The sequence below is a fragment of the Colius striatus genome, chromosome 10 (genome assembly GCF_028858725.1).
Source record: "Colius striatus isolate bColStr4 chromosome 10, bColStr4.1.hap1, whole genome shotgun sequence".
NCBI classification, from domain to species: Eukaryota; Metazoa; Chordata; class Aves; order Coliiformes; family Coliidae; genus Colius; species Colius striatus.
This window is the reverse complement of record NC_084768.1, coordinates 30,453,311-30,472,612: the sequence shown is the minus strand read 5'-3', so window position 1 is coordinate 30,472,612 and position 19,302 is coordinate 30,453,311. Positions and strand designations below refer to the sequence as shown.

General features: G+C 50.3%; 1 protein-coding gene across 7 annotated transcripts in view; it reads left to right on the top strand.

Moving 5' to 3' along the window:
* RNF220 (ring finger protein 220) overlaps positions 1-19,302 on the top strand; it is a 229,049-nt gene that overhangs the window by 154,564 nt on the left and 55,183 nt on the right. For 6 of the 7 annotated variants that reach the window (XM_062003562.1, XM_062003564.1, XM_062003565.1 and 3 more), the window contains 3 exons: positions 3,126-3,171; positions 12,789-12,884; positions 17,314-17,356. In XM_062003562.1, the coding sequence (XP_061859546.1) occupies positions 3,126-3,171; positions 12,789-12,884; positions 17,314-17,356 (185 nt within the window). Of the gene's footprint in view, positions 1-3,125; positions 3,172-12,788; positions 12,885-16,941; positions 17,134-17,313; positions 17,357-19,302 lie in introns of those variants that run through there. The other variant, XM_062003566.1, reaches the window with a different exon arrangement.

Genomic DNA, 19,302 nt, shown 5'->3' with positions numbered 1-19,302 from the left:
CAGAGGTGCAGGGCACCTGAACACTTGGGGATACATGAATGCATGGCCAGAACTGGTGTCTCAGCCCCAAGAAAGGGAAGCAGAGAGGAAGCAGTCTCCTATCACTCGGAAATGCAAAGTTCCTGGGAGGAAGAGAGAGAGGAGGAGGCTGCCCAAATCGCTGGGTCTTTCCAGGGTGTTTCTTGTCTTCTTTGGTACTTTAAGGGGGCTGCCTAAAAGGGAAAGAAGTTGTTTTGCTGTAATGAACTAGATAAACAATTCCCCAAATAGATTAAAACTAACTGTAACTTATAAAAGTGGGTAGTAATTATATTTTATTAGCTAGCAAAACACCATTTTTTTACTTCGTAGGATAATTCTGTGTAAATCACCTTAATTAGAAGTGTCAGACGAGCCTGTGAATATCCTACTTAGTAACTAATTTCCTATGTACAGGTTATAATTTAAAACACATGGATCACTCGCTGAGTGGAAATATGCTAGCCATGAAATAATGTGGGGAGTGTTGGGGTTATTACTATGTAAATGTGTAATCATTTCAGACCACTGCAGCCTGGCTGGGTGATTAAAGAGAATCTCCAAGGTCTCTAAAGATTGTGCTCTCTGCAAGGGCCTAGAGCGAAAAAACTTTAAAAGGCACCGAAAAGTGTTTGAACTTTAAAGGTCTTGATTTCCCTTTTACCATTTTTAATTTGTCTGCAGTGTTTATGGAGGGGAAGGTCTCTCTTTGCTGACGGCCTTTCGATTCTCAGCCCGCTGCCAGCATCCTTAAGAGATGCAGGGGGCTGCAGCTGCTGGAGTTCGGGGGGTTGTTTAGTGGGATAGAGGAAAGTTCACTTAAACTGCAAGCTCTTTGGACTTGGATGACCAAGGCTTGTGCACCTTCCCAACCCATCTCTGGAGATAAATACAAACAAATTGCAAACTCTTCGTAGCAACAGAGTGGGGCTAAATTGCAAGGAGGGAGGTGGCTCTTAATAATCCTCCAAATGAAGAAGAAAATAAACCCTGCCAAGTTATCTAAGTCAGTTCCCTTCCTTATCAAGCCTCTGCTGTTGGGACTGGCCTTTCAGCTAACCAGAGAAACTCCCAACCTGAAAACTGCTGTTTCCTGGCTCTAGAGCCGTTTCTGGGAGGAATTAATGAGATTCTTCCTCTTTCCCTTGAAAAGGAATAATTTTAAACACCTTTAACAAGAAAAGTGAGGAAATGAGTTGCTGGGGTTCTTTAACCTGGTGTTTGGATTATTAAAAGGGGGGGGGGGGGGAAAGGTAGTTTTGCACTTTGGGCAATGGAGAAATTCCAGGTAGGGCTGGAGATGGGGAACGGGTGGCAATCTTCCCTTCCCATCACATGCATATGGGCACAGGCTGGAGGTGGTACCAGGGCTGAATCTGAGTGGGCAGCGGGGACTGACCATGCTCTGTGGCACTTAGTGAAAGCAAGGAGGGCAAAGCTGGGGGGACAAGGCACAGGGCGAGTGCTTGGGGGCAGCAAGCATCCAGCAGTGCGTTGCCCTGAGGGAAGGGGGGCTGTGAGGGAGGCGATGTCTAGGAGCTGCAGCGTTTGGGGTGACCTGATGGCGATGGATAACTGCATGTTTGCCCCCATTTCAGGGTGGGCGATGTCACTGAGAGAGGAGGGAGGCCGTAGCCCCAGGAGAAAACACCTTTCTCCATCCCTGCTCATTTCATAACACCCAGCCATCTGCCAAATCAAGGCAGATTAAAGCCAGCCAAATTCAATTTCTCCCCGCTGCCACTGCAGCTCGGCATCTGGGGCTAAAGTGTCCCCGACAAAGCGAACATGACAGGCACATTGCTTTTTTGTCACATCTAGTACCGTGTTGATCTTCTAAAAGTCTCATAAAAATTTATTGATGTCTCCCATATTGCTGTGATTGAGAAGAAAGGAGCAGGGGTGTGCGGAGCCGGGCGCGTGCGCGCGGGCGAGCGTGTGTGTGTGCGTGTGTATATTAATGTTTCTGAAGTAGATCTGATTTGATATGTCTTGTTCTATTGTCAGCATCTGTTTAGCGAGGCTTTTTAATACTTTCTGGCTGCCGATCACTCATCCTTAGCCTGGGATGCAGGCTTGCATACAAATTTTGTTATTAAACACAATTCCATCCCCCCCTCCCCTTCCCCAACCTCCGCCTCCCCCTCACTAACCTCCCCCCTCCACCCACCCACCCATCCATCATCTCCCTGGGGCTATGGGGAGCTGGGAGCCAGCCACCCCACCGGCTTGCACTTACAAGCTCAGGCACCGGGCTTGGCAACATATTTCAAGAGCCTTTTGCCTGCTGCAGGTGCTTTGCATTGACAAATCGAATCATGGGGAAATAATTTATTTCCTAATGCTGTTTGCAGCATGTTAGCAGGAGAATTTACATGAGAGAGATTACTTTAATAACCAAAAAATTACAGTGCAGGCCTCCCCGCCATGTCGGCTTTGATATGTAATTGTTTCAAGTTTAACCTGTCTGGAGGGGGGAAGGTGTTATTAAATCTACAGCAGCTCCCGCTGGCGAGGGCAGGCGAGGAGGAGCACCATGGCGGGGACCTCCTTCCCTGCTAAATGGGGAACAAGCTGAATTAACAAATCACCACAGCCTCCGGCAGAGCTGCTGCCTCCACAGCACAGCTGGAGCTCAGGGGATCTTCTTTCCTTCGCTCTTATGCCAATTTAATCGCCTTCTTTTTCCTTCCCTCCCTTTTTTTTTTTCCTATTGTGCCCGACCCTACGCAGGGATCGTCACCTCCGCTCCCCTCTCCTCAGCTTCCTACTCTGTGCCCTGGCAGCCTTGCTCCTCGCTCTCCCCCAGGACTGGGAAAGGGTCTGTGCAAGCTCCCAAGGAGGGGGAGAGTCGGGATTTGACTCTGCATCGTGGATCTGGGTTTGGGGGGTTCCTCTCATAGGAGTATTTTATTCCAGATGGAGAAATAGTTGGTGCTGCCCTCCTTTCTGTGCCGCTCCAGTCAGGGTGAGGAGGTGGTTCTTGGTCTGGGGAAGGGGAGCCGTGTGTTTTGCTATTTGACCTTATGAGATCCCCCAAAGCACTCCCATCCTTGCCCACTACAACAGTTTTGTGAGTCTGACCCTGTTCTCTTCTCTCTTGGCAGCAAGAGCTCCATCCTGAAGGATGCCATGGCAGCAGGTACCCCCAAGGTAAGTCAACACAACCTGGCAATTTTTTTGTCCCCTCTCAAGGACCTCTTACACCTCTTTACACCTCCTTGCCTTCCAAGCCCCTTCCCTGACCTGTTCTTCAGTGTCCCCCAGTAAGGTGGCTGCACCTTAAGGAGTGGACAGCACTGGGGGAGCTGCTTACCCCATCCACCCCTGGGCTGGAGCAAACAAGTCCCCACACCAGGCTCTCTCATTCCCCACGCAGCTGAGGGACAGTGTAGCTGAAGGATCCAGCAGGCTCCAGGACTCCAGATTGTGTCTAATGACAGCTAATGAGAGCTGATCACACGCAGGCTGAGCTCAGCATGGGAAATCATGTGCCTAGAGCGAGAGCCATATGCCAGCTTTGGAAGAGGGGAGTGGGACTGCCTCTGGGGAGCGAAGCACACCCGAGGAGGAGCAGCCTAAATCACTAAAAGACCTGATTTCAGCTGTATCGCCCTCCACAGGGCACACCTCCCTTCCCCTTGGCTCAGAGTGCAAAACCACAAAATGCAGGGAGCATCATGGCATCATTGCAAAGGGCATCATCTACTAATTACTGTTAGCTGGACTTTATAGGATCCAGCAGTGGGAAAGATCAGAGCTTGGGCAGGCAAGTGGGTGGCAGGGAGCACTGCAGGGCAACTGGAAATTGCACAGCCTCTGAAAAACTGCTGTGCAAGGCGGGCAAAAACGAGTGGTTCAGGCTCTCCTACACTTCTGGTGACACAGTCCAAGGCAGAGAGGCCCCTGGCTCCCAGGGAAACACAGGACATCTCTCACAGGAGGTGTCTTTGTGCTTGGATCAACTTCAGATCTCGTTCTCCCTTTTATTTCTGGAGGATCTGGGTCATTCTGGGCACTTGGTGTCAGAAATGGAGACTGACATTTGAGCTCCAGGTTTTTCCCTTGGGGCCGGGTGTCTTGCCAAGCCCATCAACACCTTGTCTGCCTCACCAAGTGATGGGCTAAAGAGCCACCACACTGACCTGAGTTCCTGGCAGGTAGGGACATCTCACAAGTAAACCCAACAATTTCCCAAACCCTCCAAGGGAAAATAAAGATCAGAGTCATACTCTGTGGTGCTCCACACTTCTGGCATTCCCATCTCCGTGCCCTGTCCGGGGAGAAGAGTGGAGACCGGTTTCTCCCACGAAGAACGAGCAGAGCAGGAAGCAGTCCCCAAACCCACCTGCCACTGATAATCCACAGAGCGTGAGGCTGCTTTGGGATGCCTCAAAGGAGCCAGAAAGAGCACTTCTGAAATGAAAGCAGCTGGCCTCTGCAAGCTCCCCTTTCCCTCCTTGTCAGATCCAAGTGTAGATAACTCAATGTTCCCAAACACATGGCCTGAGAGGGAGAAGGACAGCTAGGAAGACAGATTAGCTGTTTGGAGGGAAACACAGTGAGTGACTGACAGAGACCAGATAAAGAAGAAGGTCCATCTCATGGCAAGGCCGGGCTTTTGAAGTTTCCATTGACAAAGAATCCCATTTGCCTTGAGCGAGGGGATTAAACTGAGACTGGAGCGTCATTCTATGTAAAAGAGATCAATCGTCCCCTGTCACCACATGGATCTTTTCCCTTTGCCCGTCACGTCTGGGGCTAAGAACATTAACTTCAAGAAGGCAGGAGAGCACAGAGGGAGAGGGTGAAATCAGGAAATCTTTCATTCCTGTCTCAGAGAGCTTGAAAGCCTCTCAGCCCAGGAGGATTCATTATTTCTAGGTGGCTTTTGCTGGGAGACAAGTCCTGTGTGGCATGGGAAAGCACAGCGCTGTCACCTTCACCTGAGCTTGGTAATAAAGACTCCTTTGTAACCAGGAGGGATTGAGGAGGAGAGTGATGAGGAGATGAAGGCTGCTTTTTCCCTTTGTGTGCATTGAGTGTTTGCAACATGAGATGGGAATAGCACATTGGGAAGTGAAGTCCCTCCAAGGAGGTCCTGCTGAGGACAAAGACTGTGTCTCTGGGCCACCATTAACAGGCAGAGGGATGGGGGACAGACTCCAAGAGTGCACTTGCAACCCATGCCTAGGCACACAGGCACTGCTGGAGCTCTGCCAGGCACCTCCTGAGAGGAGCTGGGACACAGATCCCAGCCTGGGCACCAGTAAGAAAGGGTTGTGAGGACTGACAGAATGTTTCCTGGTGCCTCCTTCTACTGGTGCCAATAAAAAGGCCAGCAGCTCAGCAGCAGGAGAAAGGGGCTGCACTCCCCATCCCTCAGGAGCAGCATGGCCAGGGATGGGCTGGTTCCACTCAGGGACATGGGGACTGGGCTGGAGTGCAGGCTGGCTTCAGTTACTTTTGTGATCAACGGTGGCTTTAAGGCCACTTTAGGACACGTTTAGGATCTACTTAGGACCTTTGCAGAGAGCATTGCTCTTTCTGTGCTGGCCCAAGGCTCTTCCTGGGATGTAACTGGGGGCAGGGATTTTAACTCCCCCATGCTATGTCTCCTGGCTCTGCTCCCATCCCTTCCCTACAGCTGCCCCAGCAAAGGTCTCTCCTGGCAGTAAAAGCCCAGATGTAAACACAACACTCCTCGCTGGCCGCTTTCCTGCCCCTGAAGAGCTGTCACTCACTGCACTGGGTCAATTTTCATGGCAATATGTCAAAGAAAATCCAATCACTCAACATGGGATGTGATGAATGTAAGATTATTGTATCAGGGTCTTCTATTATCAGAGCTGAGGGAGGCAGTGAGGCTGAGTGAAGGCTGCAAGCTGAGGGGCTCCAGCCAACGTGTCTCCTCCATGCCTGGGCACCCTCTTTGTGAAGGCAGCTCAAGGGGCAATGCTGAGCCTCATGTAGCAACATACAATTCCCCTGGGCATTGTTCCTGGGATTCAGGTTCTCCCCTTGCCTTTCTTCTCTTACCTTGGCTGCCTCTTGCAAGGGATTGTGCAGGAGAGGAGGATGCGTTGCATTGAATCCACATTGGGGAAGTATATGAGCAGCCTAATTCTGACTTCCCACTCTTTCTTGAGCAGCTAGTGGTAACTCTGGAAATCACATTCCCAGGTCCTCCTGGCTAACTAAGAGCACTTCTTGGTCACTTACTTCCTGGTTGGCCCATGGCTGTCTCCCCTGGGATATCCCACCATCTAGGTGGGATATGATCTCTGTCCAAAGTGATCTCAATCCTCAGATTTCAGGGTAGTAGCTGCAGACTGTTTCCTGTCACTTAACAGATGAATTTATGTCCCCTGTGAAAGGACAGAAGGGACCACTGAATGGGGAGAGGCTGAGCTCCATGGAGCATCAGAGCTCTTGCAGTGGGTTCAGCATTCATTTTCCACTCCTGCTTCACAGAATCATAGAATCATTTCAGTTGGAAAAGACCTTTAAGATCATCAAGCCCAGTCACTCACCTTACACTGTCAAGCCCATCACTAACCCATGTCCCTCAGCACCTCAGCTACACAGGTGTATCAACATCTCCAGGGATAACTCCATCACCTCCCTGGGCAGCCTGTGCCGATGTTTAACAATCCTCTCAGTGAAAAAGTTCTTCCTAATCTCCAATCTAAACCTTCCCTGGTGCAACTTGAAGCTGTTTCCTCTTTTCCTATCATTCATTACTTGGGAGAAGAGACCAAGTCCCACCTTCTACAACCTTCTTTAGAGGTAGAGAGATATCTGCCCTTTTGAGGTAGTTGTAGAGGGTGATCATGTCTCCCCTCAGCCTCCTCTTCTCTAGGCTAAACACCCCCAGCTTGCTCAGCCGTTCCTCATATGACTTTTTTCTCCAGACCTTTCACCAGCCCTGTTCCCTGTTTCTGGACACGCTTCAGCACCTCAATGACTTTCAAACACATGACTATAAATTGCCTTTCCCACTAACATTCCAGTCTGTGCACTGGCTCTTGCTGCAAGCTAACACTAACATCAGGGTCCAGGAACAAAATCCCCTGTGTGCACCCATCAGCTGCTTGCAGCTGGTTTGTTTAGGTGTGCACTCAGCTCCTCAGAGGGTGCCCACGGGTAGACAGCCAGCACACTGCTCCGAGACCTCCAGCACAGCTGGGAACCGAGCCACAACGCTGGAGCCCTTTGGTTCCCCCACCCACCTCAGTGATTTTATAGCTTCACCAAGCAGTTTGAGAGAGAATTACAGCATCTAGAGGGAAATTTGACCACTAAAGCCCTCCAAGGAAAAAGAGCTTTGAAGCAAGCAAGATTTGGAGCCTTAAACCTTGACAGAATGTCTGTATTAAGCCGTTCCCAGCTGCCTCGCTTGAGATGAAATTTCTAGCACAATCATTTACCTTCTCTGTATCATGTCTGGTGGTAGGAACAGGAGATGGGTGTCAGGGCCCTGGAGTTTTAACTCCTTCTCTTGTGTCACTGATTCACTGGAATCAGTGCCTCCTCCCTCTGTAACTGTGCTTTACAAGGAAAGATTAAAAAGCTATTATAGCAAAGCTATGGTCAAGCTGGGAACATGAAAACATCCCACAGATATGCAAAGGAGGGGAAATTACGTAGAGTGAGTGTCAGCTGGCCATACTCCCTGCCAGTTCAGGGTGATGAATACCAGAGCTACTCCAAAAAAAATCTCTGCTAGGTTTTATTCTGTAAAACAAATTACCCCATGAACAAACAAATCCCCTCATTCCCTAGGGCCAAACAGCTGTGCCCTCCCATTAGGCTGGGGAAAACCGCTGTGCTGGGCAGGAGAGGCAGAAAAGGATGTGGTCACAGAGGGGAGCTGGACAGGCTGGCAGAGCCCAGCACACCTTGGCCAGAGTTCTTTTCCCCTCCATGCCCAGTGGAATACGCTGACAGGCAGTTCTGCTGGAACGGGCCCCTTTCCCCATGGTGTAGCTGGTGTCTCACCCAAGAGGACCCAGAGCTGGATTACAATCCCAGGTGTGACAGCAACACGTACTGAAACAAATCGGTAGCTCACATTTCTGTAACCTTATTCTTCTTGTGGACCACTGGAATCTTTCAGTGAAGGCCAGAAGCTGCTGATTCCATTATTTCTGTTCACTGTTAACACTCTTCTCATATTTAAGCCTTTCATCCCCAGCTCCATCCCACCTTTATCTCCACCAGCTAAAAGCCACTAGATAATTTTACCTCTAACTTTCCCAGGAGCAAATGTGGACCCTCCGAAAGCTTCTAGGAAACTCAGCTCTAATAGTAGCATCTTTGTGTCAGAGATCTTCCAGCAACAACATAAAAAATTGCTGGCAGAGTTAAGGGGGAAAATCGCAGCAAGGCCTGGTATCACTCATTGCTTTCGGGTTACAGTTCCCAAGTGATAACAGCTATTAGCAACACTTTGATGGCTTCCCTACCGTGGAGGGGAGGGCAGGAGACAGAAAACATGTCAAGCCATCACCTCCATGTTAAGTGATAAGTACCTATTTAGATGGCAGAGTTAAAGCTGAATGTATCAAGCAGGGAATACTTCCATGCCAAAATAACAAAAATAAGTAAAAATACAAATAAGAGCCATAGAGAGACACAAAAAGCAGGGTTAGGGTATTTGTTCTGCTGACAGTAGCTGTGATGGATTGTTTAGGAAAAATAGACTCCCTGTGTTTTTCCAGCGCTATCAGAAAGCAGGAGTCCAGCACTTTAATGCTCTCAAACGACTGGCCTTGAGAGGCAGCAGAATGTCAGCGGCACCGGCTGGGCTCTGCGGGCGCTGACTGACACCAGCCCCGGCAACCGGCGTCGGCGGGCACAAGCGGGTACAGCCGTACATCCAGACACGACTCTTCCCCTGTGGCACGGCACAGCTGGGCTCCACGGGGTGGGAAGGAAACGCCAAGCAGGGAGGGGCAGGAGGAAGGAGGGAGTACAGGGCTCGGCCAAGATTGATTGCCTCGTTGCCATTAAGAAAAAAATTAGCCGGTGGCGGCTATCATATTAAAGGGTGAAGAAGCTGTGAATTATTTTCTTAAAGATCTTATCACTTACAATGATAATTTTACCTTCCAAAAGGCCACTTTTAATGAGGCAAGCCAGGCAAAAAGTCATGATTTAATGCCAGATTTTTTTTCCCAAACACATTTTACTGCTTTTTTGTCCATGTTTAAAAAGCGACGGTGACCTTTTTTTATTTAGCTTGCCCCAGGTGTAATGCTCAGGCTGATCCTCTCAGGGTTTATAACCTCTGCAGAGAGTGCCTTTACCCAGTGGAGAGATGATTTAAAGGGGAGGGAGAAATACGAGGCTGCATGGCCGCTTGCACAAGGCCCTTGCTCCGTCTTTGATACTGGGAGCAGCGGTTTGCGAGAGGAGACGGGATCCAGAGAGGGAGGAGGGTGTTTCCACCCCAATAGCCCCTCTCAGATGCACCTTGAAGAGGAGTTGGGCTGAATTGGCAACCAGCTTTCACAGAGGAAAAAGGGACATCTTGGTATCAAGGCTTGTTCTCACTATGCCGAAGCAGCTGTTCCTCGAGGCAGGGAGCATCTCCACATAGCTGTACAGCACGCCTATCTGCACACAGAGCACCCAGCACTGCCTTTTTTGGGGTGGGATGCCAGACTTTGGGTCTGCTCTGCAGCATGGACATGCACGAGGGCTGGGAGGATGCATTTAAAGCTGCCTTTGCCCTCCACAACCATCTTCCCAGATGCCAGCTGAGACAAATGGGGATCATAGCGCTGCCCCTTCCCTGCTTGTCAAGACCTGGTGGGAGTGAGCAGTGTGGGTGCAAGGGGCAGCAAATCCTTGACTTGGCATGCTACAGCCAAGCATCCTCACCTCTTAGCCATTGGAAAACAACTCAGACATGACAATTTGGGATAAAAGAGGCTGCCTTGGGATGTCAAAGAGGCTGGCCTAATGCAGAAATGAAAGTCACCCTGATGGCAAGTGCATTTCCCAACCCCTTAGCCCCTGAGCCTGCCTCTCCTGCCTGCCCCCATGGCTGCCTGAAAGGCAAAGTGTGGCACAGCACACAGAAAAGAGAAAAACAAATGAAGTCAAGTTTCCTGAGAGTGAAGGGGAAGTGTGACTTGGCATCTCTAACGCTGTGTTTAACATGCCAGCGAGGTATTTAGAATTGAAGTGCTTGCACACAATTTAAAAATAGACAGTTTATTAATCTAAACTGCAAGTGTATGTAGAAGAGGCCCCGAGATTGACATCTTTGGGATTAGTTTAGCCCTGCGTTTTTCCAGAGGTCATCGCCATGGTGCTCAGGAGGTTTGTGGAATAAATGGGGCCGGCGTTCTTCCCGGGACCACACGCTAAAAACTAATACATAACGTTTAATTTACTGTCTCCATAGCTAGCCCAACCATTTTTCACATAATAATATTGGATTAGAGCTACCAGAAGCTGAGGGGGGAGCTGGAGGCGGGGTGGGTTTGTCTGTCTGTCGCCAAGGAATGGGGAGATGGGTATTTTTTCCCCTTCTCTAGAATACATTGGAAGACAAAACAGATTTAACCCTCCCAGCTCCAGGGTGCTTGGTTTATTAGAGGACAGGAAGGGCATTAACACTGCTGCAATCAGAACTGTTGTTCTGTCATGTCTGAAGGCTTTGAGCCCCTGTTCCTCTGTTTTATAGGACATGTGCAATCCTCCTTCAAAAGTGGTCCTTGTTCTCTGTTTAGAAAACAGAGAAACTAAACAACAGCAGGAGCAGGAGGTCTGCGCTCTGCAGAAATTGTGGTGATTTCACATAGCTATCAGAGGGCTCCTCCTGAAATGAACGAGCTGCTCACCAAAACCCTTCACCAGCTGGGTTCAGCCAACATATGAGGCCAAAGAACCCGCTTGCTCTGCCCATCTTTTCCCTGGGAAGCAGTGGTTGGTCTCTTGGGGCTGTCCCCTCCAAGTGCACCCAGTCCTGCAGGTTCCCACTGACCCTTCCAGTGCCTGGCGCTGAGGAGCGTGCCAGCCCTGAGATGTGGCCAGCACAACCTTCAGCGTTGGCAGGATGGACCATGCTCAGGGAGATAGCTCAGCACCCAGCAGATGGTTTCCCCATTACCCCTTTCACAGAATCTCAAGGGCTGGAAGGGAACTCGAAAGCTCATCCAGTCCAACCCCTCTGCCAGAGCAGGGCCACCCAGAGTAGGGCACACAGGAACTCGTCCAGGTGGGTTTGGGATGTCTCCAGAGAAGGAGACTCCACAGCCCATCGGAACAGCCCCTTACAGTGCTCCCTCCAGTGCATCCTCACAGTGAAGAAGTTTTTCCTTATGTTTCTTTGGAACCTCTTCTGTTCCAGCTTGTATCTGTTGCCCCTTGTCCTGTCATTGGCCATCACTGAGAACAGCCTGGCCTCAGCCTCCTGACACCCACCCTTAATGTATTTGTAAACATTAATGAGGTGACCCCTCAGTCTCCTCTTCTCCAAGCTAAAGAGCCCCAGCTCCCTCAGCCTTTCATCATAAGGGAGATCTCTGGCTGATAGAGCCATGCTTCATGGCAGAGGCTTGCAGTGCTGACAGGGCTCCAGCTCTTGCCTTTGTACCAAAGCCGGCAGCTCGTGCCTGTGAGGTTGAACCCAGCATCCCAAATCCCTCCTCCCTGCCTGCATCCTGAGCCTGCCCTCCCTCTGTGCCCACGCCAGCTGCGCTGCTGTGCTTTTCTCTCCAGGAGAGCTGTCCAAGCAAGGGAGATCACATCCTGCTGACTGAACCCATTTGTATGCTGAGTCATTTTTCCACTTGCTCATATCTTTCCAAAAAATGCACATTTTTTCACCTTTCATTTCAGCCCAGAGGCAAATGTTTCTGGAATACTTGCCTTCCTCCAAGGTATTATGCTTTTTAATAATGTTGTCACCACACTTGACCTGTCCAATTCAGATGATATCTACACTTCCCTTTGCAAACATACACATCTCCAAGCAGTCATTTATTGTCGAATCCTGCCAGCTGATTCTCAGAAACCAACATCTGGAAAGGTGCATTTCCAGTGTACATTTTTTGTTTACAACATATTGGGCTATATTTAGCCTATTTTAGCTAATTTAGATTTTCAATTAGAATGTTAAATGGCATTTTCCCCTCCAACTCTTCTAATAATAAAGCTCACTCACAACTTGGTGTACGTTTTGTTGGATGCTGTCACACTCCCGCAGTAATTTTCCCACTGGAGTTCACTGTGTGTAGAATTTAGACTTACCTACTATTGACTTGAAGTTTATCAGTGATTTCTTGGGTCTCAAATATCACTGATCTTTTTAACCTTCTAAAAGGCTCTCTCTTTTTTTTCCACCGTGCTACTTATTAAAATAAATAGCATCATTACAGGGGGAAGAGGCAGTTGTGCTGCAAAGGTGCTGAGAGCTTTAGCACAGTTGACAAAGCTATTGAGAGATCTAGTGGCACTTAGGGGTGGAGGAGGGCACGTAAGCACTGCTCCACGTCAGCCATGGGGATTTCTGGTGTGGTCCTCATGCAGCATTTCCAGCAGGGACTGACTCTGCCCCCTCAAAACCACCATCCCTTTGTTGCCTGATGCATTTGCACTTTGTTAGACCCTGCAGCTCCGTCCACTTCATGGGGCAGGGCCCCACGGGAAGAGCCGAGCCAGCCCCTCAGCCCAGCAGATGTTCTCCATGGCTCTGAGGACAGCTTAGCGAGGGGCAGGGATCTCACAGCATGAATTTCTCCTTTCTCTTGCAGTCAATTTTGTTGTCGGCCTCAATCAAGCGGGAAGGAGATTCTCCGACAGCATCACCCCACTCCTCAGATGACATCCATCACTCGGACAGATACCAGGTAAGCAAGCGGATGCCGGCGCTGGTCTCAGGCAAGGAGCCAGCTCACCCCAGTGCCTGCAGCATTCTGTGTGTGAGAGCCTGGCTGCAGCACTCGGTCCCTCACAGGGCTACAAAGGTATGCTTTGTCTGCAGGGTCCTCCCAGCTCCAACTTTAAGCTGTGCAAAACTGCTTTAAATCTTTGCAGAGTTTTCTGCTGCATAGTAGTCACCATTTTGGTTGTTGCCATGGCTATGTTTGTCATTACCCCGTGCCACCGAGACACTTTCAGAGCGGTGATTTTTCTGTGAAACAATGCATGATATCAGCCTGCAGCAGGCCAAAATCCTCCATTTCGCTGGTGTGCCGCTGCCCAGCAAACTGACTTGTGACTCCCATCTGAAACAAAAATGGTTTTGGACCAGCCACAGTTTTATAAAACACCCTCTGCCCAGAGGAGCAGCAAGTCTTGACTTGTAACACAATGAGTAAAAGTGGAGGGAGATGGAGTGAGAAGAGAAAGGCAGCAGCACAAGAGCAGAGTGCAGCTTTGCTTATTGTAAGTCTGTCTGTATTTTGAGGACAAGACTTGACTCCAGCTCAAAACACATCCAAACCGTTTGGCTGCAAGCCTGCGCTCAGCCACTGCCTTCAAGTAAGCTCTGAAAGGCAGCAGATAAATCAGTGGTGGTCTTCAGCACAGCATCAAGTGTGTCTCTGTCTGCAGTGTGGATGGGCAGGGTGGGTCGTGGCTGCCCCAATGTGGCACAAGCTCATCACCCTGTATCCTGTGACACTATCCAATGCCAGGCAGACGGTCAGGTCTTCCTGCATCAGCCATTTTGGTGTGCCAGGTCTGTGTTTGGATCTGCAGAGGGAGAGGCTGATGACCAGTGCTGGGGCTCTTAACTGAGCAGCCCCAGTTAATTTGTTCCCTATTATTCTGTCCTCTGTCCTATTTATTGGTTATATTATCAAACACGGACCAGACTCTCCGTTGTTTGCTACATAGTCCCAAGCAGCCTTCAGTTATAACTTGGTGTCACATCACAGTCACTTTGCTCTCCTATGAATGATGAGACCTGGTGCAAAGTAAGAGAACCGAAACTCTGCAGAAGATACAGAAATGCCTGATTCAGGTAATCCTGCTCTCCCCCCTGCCTCTTGATTAAAGCTAATAAATAAATCATGTTCTTTCCGAAAGGGCACAGAGGAGACTTTTGCTGTGCCTCCCTTTGTTGGAGAACATCCTTCTCTTCCCACTCGAGATTTCAGTCTCTGTGAAATTGGTGGTCCCTTGCAGTCCTCCCTTCCTATAAATTTTTATTATGTCCTACTTCAGGACAAATACTCTCAGCAGAAGCCTCCTCTATGTGCTGAGCCTAGCTAGTCTCTAATGTGTTTTAAGTTTGTGAGTGTATTTTATGGAGTGTTGCAGCCCTTAATGCAAATGTGTAATGGGAGTTGTAAGTCGGCACTGCAGGGAGAGAAGACCTCTGGGGCCTGATTTTCATTTAGGCTTGTGCTGGCTGCGTTATGCTGCTCTAGCAGCGTAAAGGGACCACAGAGTGGGTGCCAGCGTTGTGTAAAGCCTTAATAAAGCCACAGTACGGATGAGAATTCAGTCTTCCTGGCTTATGGAGCAAAATGCTCAGGCAGCAGAGCAGAAGGCTCTCATGGTGCTGACTTTAAGGGGTGCAAAATTTAGCCTTCCATGTGCAGAGGTGTGGTGGAATGGTGAATATCCCTTGTGTTACCCGTGCTCTAATCATGCCTATACACTGTGTTAGTAACAAGCTAGAACACGGGTTATTGGCGTATATAGGATGTCAGAATTCCTGTGGCTCCAGTTCTTTGTCCTCATGCTCATTTACCATGAGGATATGTAGGGAGGAAGGAGATTTATGAACAGGAGTGCTGCAGGCACAGGAGTCTCACACAGCGCTTGGATTGGTCCCCATGCTGAGGGAGCTGCAAGTGAGGCACTGGCGTGGCTCTGGGACATGGGGAGAGGGGATCCCCTCACCTCCCCTTTGCCAAGGCCGGTTGCTACAGCTCAGGATGTGGACACTGATTTGACCAAGGTGGTGGCAGCTGGACCTTGGTGGTGAGTGATCCTCTGAGATACAGTATGTCCTGTCAGTTTGGGCTTTTTCCTATACTCTAAGTAAAAATAAGGCCATTTTAGTTAGATTTAGATACAACCCTGAATCCTCAGTGGAAAAAAACAATGGCAAATTATAAGTCATTCACTGGACTGCAAAGATAACATTTCAGGCTCAGAGGGAGACCACCATGCGTAGGTCAGCTGAGCCCACAGAATATTTATGGCTGAATAACTGAAAGCTTAAAACCCGTGTCCAGGAAAGGCTCACCTCCCTCCACCTGAGTTCAGCAGAGAGTGTGCCTCCTGAAAGACAGCTTAATTAATCATAAAACTAACCATCAGCAGCTTTGATTTTGTAAGTAAGCACATGTATGAAAATACAGCTGCATTTCAGCTTGCAGGCAGAGCTGGGATGTACAGTGCAGATCAGCACTGCACAAAGCTTACCAGCCAGCACATGAACTTGCTGAATGCCCATCATCTGATACAGCAAAACATATCAGGGTGGCTTGTTTGGGGATTTTTTTCTTCTCTCTGAAGAAGGAACAATGTCAGGTGCAAGCAAAAACCCAAAATGTAGGTTTTATTCCGAGAAACAAAGTCTGGGAAGTCTGCAGCAGTGTGGGTACAAAAAGGATCTGTGTGTATAGGAGCCTGTGCTGCCCAGCTTTGAGCCTCTAGCTCTGTCCTCAGGCTGGTCCACTGGAGCCATCCTCCAGCACAACTGTGGAGCAGATGTGGGAAAGAAATACAGGTTTCATTTCCCAGGTTTACTGAAATGCAGAAAGGAAAATATTACAATGATAGAACGGTGGGGGTTGGAAGGGACCTCTAGAGATCATCCAGTCTGACGGCCTGCTAAAGCAGGTTCCCCTTAATCAAGTCACACCGGCACACATCCAGGTGGGTTTGGAAACCTCCAGAGAAGGAGCCTCCACACCCTCCCTGGGCAGCCTGTGCCAGGGCTCCCTCACCTCAGCACCAAACCAGTTTCTCCTTGTGTTTAAGTGGAACCTTCTGTGTTCCAGCTCCTGTCCATTACCCCCAGTCCTGTCACTGGGCACTACAGAAAAAAAGTGTCACTCTATCCTCCTGACATCCACCCTTTAGATACTTGTGTCACTGAGTTCCCCCCTCCATCTCCTCCAGACTAAACAGCCCCAGTTCCCGCAGCCTTTCCTTGTATGAAAGACGTTCCAGTCCCCTGAGCATCTTGGTGACCCTGCACTGGGCTCTCTCCAGCAGTTCCCTGTCCCTCTTGAGCTGAGGAGCCCAGAACTGGACACAGGACTCCAGATGAGGCCTCACCAGGGCAGAGTAGAGGGGGAGCAGAACCTCCCTTGACCTGCTGCCTGCACTCTTCTTGATGCATCCCAGGCTTTCTTAGCCACAAGGGCACATTGCTGGCTCATGGTTAATTTGCTGGAGCCCTTGCAGGTGCCTCTCCCGCAGGTCACCCCCATCCCATGCTGGTGCGTGGGGTTGTTCCTCCCCAGGTGCAGGTGCCCTGCAGCCCTCAGTCCCCAGCTGGGCAAAGGATGTCGGACTCTTTGCCCTGGTGCCTGATTGGCCAGCACTTTGGGTTACAGTTGGGCCCAGGGTCCTATCGGGCCTGTGCTGTTGGGCCTAAAAGTGTGCTCAATCCCAATTGGGCAAAGAAACTTGCTTTCGCTTCGTCCTGGGCTCTGATTGGACATCTGCCCCTCAGAGCCAGTTGCCCCAGGCCCTCATTGGTCACGTGCCCTTGAGCGCCAATGGTTCCTGATTTATGATTGGCCAGACACTCTTGGCCCCCAGATACTCCCGGCCTCCGATTGGCCAGGCGCCGCCGGTTTCAGCGGGCCCTGCGCCCTGATTGGCCGGGGCTCGCCGGCCCCTGCTGCCGCCTGTCGGTTGCCATGGGAACTCCCTCCTCTCCCCGCCGGTTTCCTGGTGAACTTTCACCCTCTCGGCAGCGGGTCACATGACCGGGGCCAACATGGCGGCGGCCGCTGGGGGCTGATCGGCGGCGCCTGCCGGGCCGGGCCGCGCCGCGCTGTATCCGCCCGCATCCCGGGCAGCGCCGGGGGCTCGGCCCCGGGGCCTGCCGCCCCGCTGCCCCGCCGCCCGCCCGCGGCTATGCAGAGCAGCAGGAGGGGGCCCGGCGGCGGGGGCCGGGAAGAGGTGGGTGCGCGGGGGGTTGAGGCGGGGGCGGCAGGCCCGGGGCCGGTGCGTTATCCCGGTGATGTGCGGGGCGGGGGGGGAGGCCCGGGCCGGGCTTTGTTTATCGACGATGGGGCGAGTTGTTTACATCCGGCACCCGCGGGCCCTGACACTTCTCCGCTCTTATCTTCCCCTATGCAGACCTTCCTGCGGGTGCGAGCGAACCGGCAGACGCGGCTGAACGGTGAGTGCGGTCCCGCGCGGCGCCCCCGGCCCGTCCCCGCCCCGCCGGGCTCCTCTCGCGCAGCGCCCTCCCCGCGAAACTCCCCCGGAAAAGTTGGATCGAGTTGTGTGACCGACCCCCAGCTCCCTTAGGCCGGGAGCCGCGACCTGCGTGGCCGGGGCCTCGCCGCGGAGCCGGTGGGGCGCGGGATGAAACCCAGCGCCTTCATCCCCAGCGTCCTGCGGGAAGCAATTCCCGCCGCGGGGATCCCGCCCCCGGGTTGCTCAGCAGGCCCCGTTTGCCGTGTTCTGGATTCCGGGGCCAGGCGGCTGTGCTTTCGCGGCTCACATGGCAGATCCGTGCAGTAAACTTTTAAACCAGCAGTCTGAGCCTCCGCGCAGCTGACGTCATGGTTGGAGGTTTTTTTTCTTCCTCTCTCAAACCCACAGGTGCCGGTGCATTGCTTTTGTTCTCGTATTTCCGGGTGTTCTTAACAATAAGTAAAGAAGTCTTTCCAGCAGAAAGTGTCTTGGTATTAAAAAAAACCTACTCAGAGATCACTTTATTTCAGAAAGTCTGTGTAAATCAGAAAATAAGCTGACAGTATAGGGGTTGGGGGTTTTTTGAGCTGAAGAAGTCCCCGAAGCTCAGAGAAATCAGAATTTCTTATTGAAACAGCAATAACATTCTGACATCTCATTTTTGTGCTGCTCATTCTGGTCTCATAGATACCATTTAGTTGAGGTTTGGTTGGTTGGGCTGTCAGGAGGCCTGTTAGTTTTGAGCGTCCTGCTGTGATAGTTTGAGATGACACCAGCAACGAAGTGCTGGTTCCACTTAATTTGGAAGAAGATAAAGATAGTTTAACAAAATGTTTTCGAGGACACTGATAGCAAAGCAGTTAGCTTGAACTTGAAGTGCTACCTGTTTAGCACATTCTTAAGCAAACAGAAGTGTTATTAAGTTACTGACCTCGCATCTTTGATGTTGTACTTAACTGGATTCAGAGCTAGCTCAGAGGTTTAAAATACCAGCCTTGAGGGCCAGAAACCTCTGAACTCTTGCTAGTCTGTTAGGTCATACAACAAAGAGATGAGTTGCCTTGCATCAGTCACAAGAAGCTGCTGGGGGGTGTGTTATCACGAGATGAGTGCAGTGAGCTGCCGGTGCTTGCAGGTAGAGCCTTTTCCTGACACACAGGCTTCAGATGGTGGAAGTGCACTGAGGTGTTGCTCTGCACTGACTTGTTTTGTGTGACAGAGGTCTCTGGAGTCAGTGATGTCAAACTGTTTCTTTATCATTTTTGGATAGCTGGGGCTAAGCTCTCACTTTACACCTTTTTTCAGGCCAGCAATGTGCAGTCACCTTATTTTAATTAAACAAAAGCCTGAGAGAGGCTTGTGAGGTTCTTGGTGCTGTGGAGTCCTTCAGTACGAGTCAAACCTCTTGGTGACAGTATGCTTTTCTGAACTGCCTCAGTAGTGCTTTATGCTTTTTGACTTTAGACCAAAGCAGGGCGGCAGCACAATCTGTGCAGGCTACAATCTAGGAACTCTTCTTGGGCCCTGTTCTTGGGTGGTTTTCTGATCACTAATAGTCCCAGAACATAACCTGTAATGGTACCTGTGTCACTCCTGTGTTGTTTGATTAGTATCCAGACAGGTAGTCGAGTAGGTTAAACTGCTTCTTTCTAAGTATGGGACTTTATATTTGTGACCACTGAACTCTTGCTTCCTCCTTGGGTTTTGGGGTTTTTTTTCAACTTTTCGGGTTTTTTTCAACTTTCTTGTTTCCTCCTCCATGTTTGTTTGCTCTAAAATAACTTTGTGGAATTCATAAGCTTTGCCACTTTGATGTTAAAGAGTTACTGAAGCAATATTGCTCCAGATTTGAGTGCTTTGGGGGGAAAACAAGTGCTTATTTGTCTATATCTTGTGTTTTAATGAGCTTCTAATCAATCACAACTT